Here is an 11,386-nt window from a genome sequence, read left to right as displayed (position 1 = left end):
TCATGAGTATTTGAAAGTTAGATTTTTGAAGGCCGAAGCAAGTGAAACAACCACTTTCTGATTAACTCTGAAAACAGTCCTGCATTTTGCAGATAGCAGAAGTTATTTTTAGGATTGAAATAATGATCTCACTTTCCCAGGCATGTAGCTTCAGCTGTTTTGACTGTGGGAAGGTCAGGAATGTCCAAAATTCATACATGGACTCATGGTGAATCTCTCCATAAACAAACATGGTATTTCAATAGGGACTGTTGTATTAAAGAGAAACTACATACAAAAAAAATACTGGATTGTATTTCCAACATTTTGAAATTCAATACAAAAAAATCTTTTTGGTAAGAAGCAGTCCATAAAACCTTTGGAGCTAAAATAGTTTTAAAAATTAGGACAAATTAAAATTAGGCTCAGTGGCCTGGTCTAATTTTAAATCACGTGATGCAATACACAAAAGCTCAGAACAGATAAAGAGGGATGTTGACATTTATGTAAAACTTAAAGATTTAAAGCTACCAAAGCTAGCATGTCTCTGCAAATCTATAGAAAATTATTTTTAAAACTGAAAGACAAAGTGCAAGAAACCCAATTAAGGCAGTTTAAACTGGATTTCTTTGGGAGGGGGAGGAATAAATATTAGAGATAGGATTGTTAGAGAAACTGGATGGAGTAAGGGAGAGGTCTAACAACCGTATCTTTTTGTAGGCTTTGCCTCATCTACTTTTCTTTGGAAGAAGCAAGTAACAAAAGCTGATTTTGGTAAATAAGAAGTTTTAAACAAGCAAGTTTTTATCATAAAGTTTAATAACGGTTCAGAAAAAATTGAGTGAATAACTTTCTCTGAAAAAATATACTGAATCTGTGTAGACTGCAGTTATTGAGGGGGAGGGGCTGGTAAGTTAAATTGCCCTATTTTCTATCTGAAAATCATAAAAAGTCTCATTTCCAGTCTGAATATAGAGATGCATGTGCCCAAAATGGCTGAGAATAAATACAAGAAAGGCAAAAGCTGCAAAGCTAAGGGCATGCAACAGACTCTAAGAGAACGTCTCAGAAATACCCAAAGTGGCAACAAGGAACGTTTGGCTGGAATTTGAAGTTCTTTCAATCATCTTTGTCTTTTGCTCCATGTTTAAGGATGCGCGTGAACTCGATGTAATTGAAATTCCCCTTTTTGTCGATAGGCGCTTCTCTGTACAGCTCGTCCACCTCTTCATCCGTAAACCGGTCTCCCATTGTTGTCAGCAGCTCTCTCAGGTAGTCTTCCTGGATGGTGCCTAAAGAATAAAGAACTGGGGATCAGAATACGTGCTCCTCTGGGGATTGATTACAAGGAACATCTACACTTGACCAAGCATATAGTTCTTTATGTTAAGAACTATAAACTTGCAAATATATGAAATATGGGATCTCCACATGCTTAAGCCAGCCTCAGCAGACAGTTGCCTAGACAATGCCCAGCTGCCTAAGTCTATCATCCTGTTCTGCTCTATCATCTTCCCTGCCCAAGTCTTCATAATAGGGCCTAAACCTACACCTAAACAAAAGCAGTAAAGTATGATTAAGGAATCTAAGCCTCATGGTTCCTTAAAGTAGTGTGAATGGTCACACTTAGTTTGGTTTTTGTTTTTGTTTTAAGTAAGCTCTATAGCCAATGTGGGGCTTGAATACATGACCTCAAGAGATTGAGAGTCACATGCTCTACCAAAGGAGCCAGCCAGGCACCCCTGGTCACACTTATTCTATAAGCAAATAACACTAAAATTAATACCATATCATAAATATCAGTAAAGTGCTTCAGTGGAAAGAATACTGAAGTCCTGAGGTCCAGTTTTTTTGTTTTTTTAAGATTTTATTTTTAAGTAATCTCTATACCCAACATGGGCCCAAATTCACAACCCTGAGATAAAGAATGGCATGCTTTCCCAACTAAGCCAGTCAGGGCACCCCATGGCATTGATATTTTTAAAAGGTTCTCCAAATAATTCACATCATGATTGTGAGCCACTAATACTAAAGCAAAATTGATAAATGACCAAGAGATTCTGAAATTCATAAAGTAAAAAGAAAAATCTGAATTTTCTTTTTTGTGAAATTAAGCTAAAACACTGATGATACATTTCCTATGAGTTTAAATTATAAGGTCAGTTCACAAGAGCAACTCTAGACTTATGGGGTTTTTGCTAATTAAATTCTACATTTAAAAAAGCTCTTTAAATGTTAGTCTCTCAGCTTGTAGAAATAAATCCTCATCCCCAGCCAAGTCATTCAACTATCATATAAACCTATCATCAACGATGTGCAAGGAGCTGTGGTAGGTGTTAGAAGGGGTTACAAAGATGGGAATATAATGCTGTTGAAGACAGAGCCATGGCTCTTGGTGTGGGGAGAGATTTTGTGACGACTGGGAATAAGTACACAACTAAAACAGAAGGCCAGGAGAGAGACAAGAATATACTTTAGATGTGGAATGAAAGGATAGGCTTTAAGTTTTCCTGGAACCAGGAAAAAATATTATATAAAAACACAGCTAAGGCTCTATAAAGAATGTGACCATTGAGATAAGTTTGAAGAATGGATAAGATATTCTGAGACAGAGCATGAGCAGGGGAGGCACAGAAAATTAGAGAGAGACAGAATCTGAAGCTGGCTCCAGGCTCTAAGCTGTCAGCACAGAGCCTGGGGCTTGAACTGAGGAATGGCGAGATCATGACCTGAGCTGAAGTCAGATGCTTAACTGACTGAGCAACCCAGGTGCCCTTGGATAGGATTTTTAACTCTTTTATGGCTGTATTCCCTTCCGTTAAAAAAAGTAGCAACTGCTCACAGTAAAAAGCTCAAGCAATACAAAAGTGACTTTAGGAGAAAAAAAGTAAGTTTCCTCTGTCTTTCCCTTCCAGGTATAACTGTTAAGAATTCCAGTTTTAAAGGGCACCTGGGTGGCTTAGTAGGTTAGGCGTCTGACTACGGCCCAGGTCATGATGATCTCACACGGCTGGTGAGTTTGGGCTTTGTGCTGACAGCTCAGAGCCTGGAGCCTGCTTTGGGTTTTGTGTGTCTCTTTCTCTGCCCCTCCCCTACTCATATGCTGTCTCTCTTTCCTTCGAAAATAAACATAAAAAAACAACAACAAGAATTTCAGTTTTAAGAGGGAGCAGGTGATATGGTAAGGAAGATACAGAGGGAGCAATGGTAGAGGTAAGTTAGGACAACAAGGCATAGAAGAGCTTGGAAGGAGGTTAGGAAGATGATACAGGAAGATGGTATACCTGAGGAGGCCTAATGGGGCCATATTGTGCAGAAACTATGCTTCCAACAGCAGACTATGCTTGGACTATTTAAAACAGTCCAAGTAATACGTAAATAAAGGGTGTGCCTTCCTTCTCAAAAACTTGCCATGTGAGTTACGCCCTTATGTTTCCTTTATATGCAATTGTGCCAAAGGATCAAGCATTTATATTGTTAATTTTGAGGTTTTTTGAAAGTTAAGTCTATGCCAGCAGTATACTAAGCACTTTGTATAAATTATCTCATTTCCTCATTTAATAATCACAACAACACTATGAGATAGGTAATATTAGTGTCCATTTTATAGGTAAGAAAACGGAGGCTTAGAAAAAGTTAAGTAACTTGCCCGAAATCACATAGCTATCGCACAGAATAGGTATATAAAACCAGGGAGTCTGATTCTAAAGCAAAAGATGAGACACCAGATTTAAACAATCTCTTAGCTGAGAGGCACCTGATAAACAAATACGGGACAGTACTGGTATCAAGGTCTACAGCAATTTATACTTTATCCAAGATTGCCCTGGTAAAAGTTATTCATTCAACACAATTACTGACAGCCTAACCATTATGGAGTTATCCTAGTAAAAGACTAATGTAAGTTTCCTAGAGAAGTTCCAAATACACCTATTAAATTGTAAATTAAATATTTAAGGGCAAAGGCAGTAAAACAAGTGATTAACATGCCATAGGAAAAGCCTGTCCAAAAACAGGTATAGAATAAACCTGAGGGTATTATGTCATCATATTTCAAGTTATTATATGTTTTAGTTACCACAACTAAAAATTAAATCACTTACTAATTAAAGGTTACCTCAGACTTACCAGTTGCTTCTTCATCAAAGCAAGCAAAAGCATTTCTGATGACATCTTCTGGATCTGTGCCATTTAACTTCTCACCAAACATCGTGAGAAACATGGTGAAATTTATGGGCCCTGGAGCCTCATTCATCATGGCATCCAGATACTCATCAGTTGGATTTTTCCCTGAATAAAAAAGAGGGTCATAATTTTACTTACATCACAAAATGCATCAAGTAATCATCACAGTAACCTTTTTGACAAGAAAGATTATCATTTATGTAGTTTACTGTGTATTCATAATAGCAAAACTATTTGGGAAAAAGTCTTCTCGGTGAATAAGGCCTGTATTAAGAGTCTAGAGATAGTATGCTATTCTATTGGGATGACAGGAGGAATAACATTGCTCTCATAATCAGTTATCAGTGTTTGCAACACACACACACACAAACACAGCTGGCCCCCAGCCCAATCCTGAGGCCTGTCCAGAAACTTGCAGGTGGTCCAAGGGCCACACTTTGGGAAACACTGTTCCAGACTCTGAATCTTAGTAAACTACAGCATCATTAGACTGGCTTCACAGGCATTACAGAAATTCTCTTTATAATATTAAAGTTGATCATTACCCAGGGAGGCAAGCATATCATGCAAATCTTCCTTGTCAATGAAACCATCTCTGTTCTGATCAATCATGTTGAAGGCCTCTTTGAATTCCTGAATCTGTGATTGGTCAAACATGGCAAACACATTGGATGTTGCGCGCTGCGGGCGCTTCTTGGTGGTCTTGGTCTTTGCCCTTTTGCTCGACATGGTGGTGGTTAAATCCTAATTAGGAAGGGAAATATACAAAACACAAAGATTAATAAAAACTAAGCTGCATCAAACTTCCTGACATGTCTGAGCTACTTAGAGATGTGCCTAAAAACTACTCAGCAGGGCAGTATCACTTAGCAAACATCTGTCTCAACTAATCAATACTCCCACTCACAGAACCAAACTACAAAGAGAAAAACCAGACTCAACTTTGAGTTCACTCACCCTTAGTAGTCATAACATCTAATGAACAGTCCGTCACCAACTTCAAATTCCAAACTGTAACTCACGTAATTCAAAGTTCAGAGCATATCAACAAGATTGCATGTCCTCTGTGCTGCAGCATAGCCAGGTAAGTACTGGTTTTACACTTGGGGAAACAGTACTGGTTTTATACTTCAGTGCTGTGGCAGTACTGGGGAATACTAATTTATCTTCAACAAGTCTTTCCCACAGCCCTAGCCTAAACTAGCCGTCCCATTCTAAGGTAGACAGAAAGTAGGAAGGAAGACTAATTGATGGAATAGGTCTTCATCTCTTAATCTCCATTGTCAAATAGCATTCTTCCACTTGCAACTAACAATTTTCTTGCACCCTCACTTCTGGAATCAAAGTAGCTCATGAAAGAGATTTGTTGAAAAGCTAACTGGAAAGTCTAAAAAAACTATGAATTCACCTTTTACAGATACGTCCACTCTGTCAAAACCAATTTCTTGCACAGAGCCAAGCGAAGTCCCTTAAGGTGTGACTAAATTCTCTAGACAAAAGCCATAGCGTAACAGTTTTTAAAGCTATTTATCTGTTTTAAGTTTTAGAAAACATGTTAAGAGCTAAGGAAACTACCTTTACTCTCTAATAATCTAAATTTATCCCTGTAAAATTCAAGTTAAAAATAAAAAGAATGCCTAATAACAACTGAAATGGAAAGGCAATTTTCTTTTCAGCACTCAATCTTTAAAAGACTATAAAAATTTGTTTGATGTTAAAAAGCCCACAGTCCTCAGATAACAAAATGTTACCGTACCATCCTTCAGAGCTGAGGTGGCGATGGTAGTCGGCAAAACCTCTAACCAGGGCGACTAGGTCACTGTATTGAGTTATATTCTTCCAAGCAGGACTAAAATAGGCACTACTGATTTCACTCTCTGACCAGGATAACAATTTTAAAGCTTACGTTCTGAAAACAACATTTAGCTATGATGTAGCAAAACACTATGCCCTTGCTCTAAAAATAAATCTGTGGCCTGCAAAGAATGAAGCACTACCTAGATCTCCCCGCAAAGTGACCTTAGAACACAATGCTTCCTATGAGCTTAAAAAGTTGTTTCCTACATTCTTCCCGATTATACCACATCACCCAGACTAAATTCAATTATAGAAATAATTAGAAAAGCTCTGCCTCAGATTTTTTTAAAAAGCTAAATCTGTTCTCAGATTTTAGTAGGAAATTCCACAAAGGAGAGTCACAAATTCCAGTCCATCCAATATAGCACCCAGTGATACACTGGAATGTGCTGTTGGTAAGATATACCCTACGCGACCCAGAAGTTATGATACACACTCCTCCCTAATTTCCAAGTTTCCTTTAATCACAATTTGTGTGGCTGCCTTTCAAAATTTATCAGCACCATGAATGCCTATTTTCATTCTGTAACACCTTTTGGGGCAGCAAATACCATTATTTAATTTTTTCCCTCTATTCTAAATGTACTTTTAAAAACTAGAAAGTTACAGTGTATATTATTCCACCATCTTTTAACTGTACTCAAGAACTTGGGGTTAGTGATCCAGACGTAATGAGTGACACATATTTGCCAGTCCACCTCTCTTTGCTGTGTCTTTGCAAATCAAAGCATGTCTTTAAAAATCATCGGTTTTGTTTGACAACATTGTCTTCCCTTCATGAGGCAGGAATGTCAGTTATTTTAAGAACAAAGAAACTGATGAGAATTCTAGGTCAAATGGTTGACACATTTTTTAATCTATAAAAACTCAGAATACTAAATTTGATGGGAGTCCTCTAGGTACCTTTACATAAATATATATATATATGTATATATATATATATATATATATGAATTTTAAAGCATTTCCCATTATTGTTTTTTTTTAATCATGCATTCTTTAAATTTGTATTCATTGTAAAAACGGTTTGTAAAAGTTATAAAGGTTTTTTTTTTTCTCCCTTTGGTCAGCACTGACAGTGGTCTTTCACAGAACTTTAGCTCAATCAATACTTAATCATCAATCTTTAATATGATTGATGAATTATACCAAAGTGCATCAAATGTCACTAGTGTTGAAAACTACTTAAGAATTAAACGTAAGGCAATTGTCCTATCTTAAAAAGGTTAAAATATAGTTGGGGAAGCAACTATAAAGAAATGAAATGAGGGGTGCATGGATGGCTCAGTCAGTTGAGCGTCCAATTTTGTCTCAGGTCATGATCTCACAATTTGTGAGTTTGAGACCCACATTGGGGTGGCTATTGTCAGCGCGGGGCGCACTTTGGATCCTCTGTTCCCCCCTCTCACTGCCCCTACCCAGCTCGTGCTCTTGCTCTCAAAAATAAATATACATTTAAAAAAAAAAAAAAGGAAATGAACTGATTGGTTAAATTTATGAAATGACGCATAGTTTTCATTCCTGAAGAACTCTCAAGTTAAAACAATGTGTGACAATAATGAAAAATAACTCAAAGGTGATACATGATTATTAAATACTGTGAGTTGAGGAAGATCTTTGTTTCTAAAAGATCGAGATGGTGGGGGAAGACCCTGAAAAATCTTGTACCATTTAGAAGCTAAGAGACATCCTTAGAATTAAGAGATTCAGATGTTAGTTTTAATTCTAAAAAATTAAGATAGTTACTTCTACCAAAAGCTGGTAGTATAATGTTAAGACAAGTTACTACCTGGGCCTTTTTCAAGGAGGTTGTGCTCTTGTCTATGAGTTTATCTCCCACCAGAAACTGGTAGCCTTTCAGCAATAGGGAGTTCAGCCTCACAGTAAGTTGTTCTAAAATACAGAAAATGTAGGGGCACCTGGTTGGCTCAGTCGATGGACTGTGCAACTCTTGATCTTGGGGTTGTGAGTTCAAGCCCCACGTTCGGTGTGGAGATTACTTAGAAAAAGAAAATAAAATATTTACAGTAAGGAAAGCGTGGTTAAGTTTTTCCTACCAAACTAAAAGTATGGGTGGAATAAACACTGATGAAGAGGGAGCCATATCAGGAACAGTGCTATGATCACAAAGAGCAGATCACTTATGGTATTGTCACTGTCCTCCTTGCTATGATTCTAGTTTGTTATCCATTTTGACTTTCCCCAAACAAGCGAGACTGTAGCTCTCTTTATGTAACAAACAAATGCATAACTCATAGAAATTTAGGAAGCTAGGGTAAAAAACACTGAAAACATTTCATGCATCAATGTAAATATTCTTTATTTAGGATGGGAAGATGTAAGCATCTGAGATTTTCAAGTTATAGAATTCTCACTCATTCAAAGTTAGAGTCTGGAGTTTATTTCTGAAGCATTTAATGAAAGCTCTTTCATGTGAAGGCATATTTGTTGTATTAAACTTTAAAGCAGGGAAACTTGCAGAGCAGGCCTCTATGAAAAATGAAAGGATTTCAGATGCACAAGAAAGTGAATGAAACATAGTTAATGGTGGTCAAGAATATTCAGTTTACAGATCTAAAGGAGTATAACCTTGTTTTAAATCAGGGGACGTAAGTGTTGGTAGCAATGAATTTGGGGGTGTTTTAGCATGATCAAATAGGAAGAAACTCAATTCAGGGTTATGACAAAAGAAGGGATACAAATCATGTAAGGAAAATATTAGACTAGATTAAGTGGTAGAAGTAAAGGTCCTCAAAGTCTTCTTCCACACACCAAGGGCAACCAGAAGATTTTTCAGCATCTCAAGATATACTATGGTTTCATTTATAAAATAATATTAATCCATACTAATATTACACTTTGTTACTCTAGTTAGAATTCTAGAATCTAGCATTTATAAAGTGGTAATAGATATAAAATAATCTAGAGATGTTTCTTCTACAGAACTGATACTACAACTGATAGTATCCTAGGAAGTATGATACATTCTTTAAAGAAAAACTCCCATCTTTGAAAACACTTCCTAATGTGGTAGCATGTAGTATCTTTTTTCCAAATCCAGACCAAATTTCCTACCTCATTTATCAACGTACTTCCCCCTGAAGCGAAGTTTATGCGATTTTTTTTGGTGCCATCCCCAGTTTTTTTAAAAATATATTTTCAGGTTAGTGCTTCTGTTCCAAATGAAGCGAGCTTTCAACTCCTATGCAAACTTCCGGTTAAAGGTAGGATTAGATCTCTTAGCCACACCCAAAAAGTTCTTAGCACTTGACAAAGGCAATTAGTTGTCAAGGTTCACATGCCAGTAAATGCTCACTCTTGAAAACGGAAAGCTTTTCTTGTTAAGTTTTATCAAAAGCCTTCCAGAACATGAAACAAAGTTTTAAAAAACATTCACTTTCTTCACCTTTAGATAGAAAACATTTTCCACTTAAGTTAAAATCTCAACTGAACGCATATTTGTTTCAAAGTTCTGCTTTAAGAACTGATATATACTTTCACATACCAGCTCAACTACTTTAAAAGGAAACACTCTGGCAAACTGACAATAACCCGAGGTCTCCACCCAAAAGAAACATGGTATTGTATTTAGGAGTTTTCTCAAACGGCAGACTACACCCTCAACCCCTCTTTGTAAATTATCACTTAAAAAAAAAGTTCTAATTACAGAAGTGGATGCTGAGCTGAGGAAGCTGCTAATTTGAGTTGGTTATTCCTACTAAACGTAGCCACACAGCTGCAACAACAGCTGCAGCACGGCGGACACTGGGCTTCGGTTTTTTGCGCAAACTCTCTTGAATCCGGCAAGTTAACGTTAGAAACTAAACATAGTCCAGGAGTCAGCGCCGCGGGGTTCGGGTTTCGCAGGCCCGGCTGTCGCCCAAGATCGCGGCGCCAGCGAGCTAAACCACACTCCTCTAGCTCCGACTTTGGGCAAAGGGACAAAGTCCGCGCCTCGGCTACTTCCGGGCGTGGCCTTCGATCCCAGAGCTGGCCCTTGGGCTCGAAACAAGGAACCCGCCAGTACACCTGCCCAGGTGCACTCCCGGCTCCGGTGGCCCGCTACTGCCGTCCCAGCCGCCCCGTCGAGATGGGCCCCCGCGATGGGCCTCGCGCACCATATCGCGGGCACCACTCACCCTGCACAGCCGCAAGAATCCCAGCACTTCGGTAACCCCTTCGCTGCCCTCGCTGCCGCTATCAGCACTCTTCTACTCCCAGAGCCCCCTAAAACCAACACTTCCGGCCTCCGCTTAGCAAACCGGAAGGAAGCCTAGTCACCATTGTCGGCCGACAGAGTGGGCCTGACTTAATAGAAAGACGACGGGTGGGGGGAGTGGCCAGTGTCCTAGGAAGGCGCAATTTTGAACGAGTACACAGGAAGGAGCATAAAGCGGGCGACTTAGAACACAGAAGAATGTGTAATGGTTCGTTCGTGTAATTGTTCTACTGGGTTTCCGTATTTTTGTACCTCCTCTTACAATGTAGGCTTTTTCCCCCCTTTCCTGTTGGTAAATGGGTGAGCCTGCCCTGTGGGTTTGCCTCCCTGCACATTCCAGGGCACGTCCAGGGGCGGGGCCTGGCAAGCCCAAGTCCATGTAGGGAAATAGCGCAGAGGGCTGCGCGGCCCACGTGACCCGCGCCCGCGCTTCCCAGAGGGCCAGACCCCGGCCGCCGGACGGTCGTGCGCCTGCGCGCGGGACTCACTCAGGGCGTGGGTCTCTGTCTGTAAAGTCTACGGGTAGGAGGTTGTATCTCTGTGTACTGTGCTGTTTCGAAGGGTCCCACCCCTTATACGTTGGAGCAAACTTTCCTAAGTCCCCAGGGCCCTCAGCCAAGCGGCCACTACTTTTTTTTGGCCCAGGCGGATGTCATGAGGTCACGGATGATGAAGACTTCCTCCCTCTTCAAAACCGTTTGCTGTTATTTTTCCCACCGGAGCCCCGGTTAACAAGGGAAGTCGGGACCTGACTAGGAGGGAAGACAGGCGACCAGCAAGAGCTAACTAAATCTTGCCCCAATCTCTCACTGTGAAGCGGACTTGCGGCTTGGTGAAAATAGGGATTAAAAAGTGCGGCCTATGTTTTCTCAGCTCTCCTTTTCTTGGACAGCTTCTAACAATGCATCTTGTTAAAGGAAAGCCCGCCCCAGTTCTGTCCTCTGCCCTTTTCCATCCAGAGTCTGGTGAGGAAGAGAAGACTGTGGTGCTGGGCACCTCAGCTCTCTGAGCTCAACTACAAAAGGAGTGAGTTGGACCGATATTACTGAGGATCGTCATCCCAGCCCTGAGGTTCAGTGCCTAGTTTGGCTCACGTGGCCAGAACAGTTCTGACGTTGGGGGTGGCTGTGGTTTTGGCCTCTCACT

General features: G+C 39.8%; 1 protein-coding gene across 3 annotated transcripts; it reads right to left on the bottom strand.

Moving 5' to 3' along the window:
* Positions 1-272: 272 nt before the first annotated feature.
* LOC121033141 (myosin regulatory light polypeptide 9) lies at positions 273-10,298 on the bottom strand. 3 transcript variants are annotated; one of them, XM_040479295.1, is made up of 4 exons: positions 10,161-10,298; positions 4,710-4,908; positions 4,108-4,269; positions 273-1,271 (listed from the first exon to the last, which is right to left on the bottom strand). In XM_040479295.1, exons 2-4 carry the CDS (start codon positions 4,891-4,893, stop codon positions 1,099-1,101), a joined length of 519 nt encoding a protein of 172 aa, XP_040335229.1. In that variant the 5' UTR covers positions 4,894-4,908; positions 10,161-10,298; the 3' UTR covers positions 273-1,098. The 3 variants fall into 3 exon arrangements, with proteins under 3 accessions (XP_040335229.1, XP_040335230.1, XP_040335228.1); XM_040479296.1 differs by lacking the exon at positions 10,161-10,298 and adding an exon at positions 7,811-7,926; XM_040479294.1 differs by lacking the exon at positions 10,161-10,298 and adding an exon at positions 5,921-6,049.
* Positions 10,299-11,386: the final 1,088 nt, after the last annotated feature.

Source organism: Herpailurus yagouaroundi, unplaced genomic scaffold (genome assembly GCF_014898765.1).
Source record: "Herpailurus yagouaroundi ecotype Mexico unplaced genomic scaffold, PumYag 142, whole genome shotgun sequence".
In the NCBI taxonomy this organism is placed as follows: domain Eukaryota; kingdom Metazoa; phylum Chordata; class Mammalia; order Carnivora; family Felidae; genus Herpailurus; species Herpailurus yagouaroundi.
Note: the sequence above shows the minus strand (reverse complement) of the source record. Positions and strands in the feature narration are given on the sequence as shown.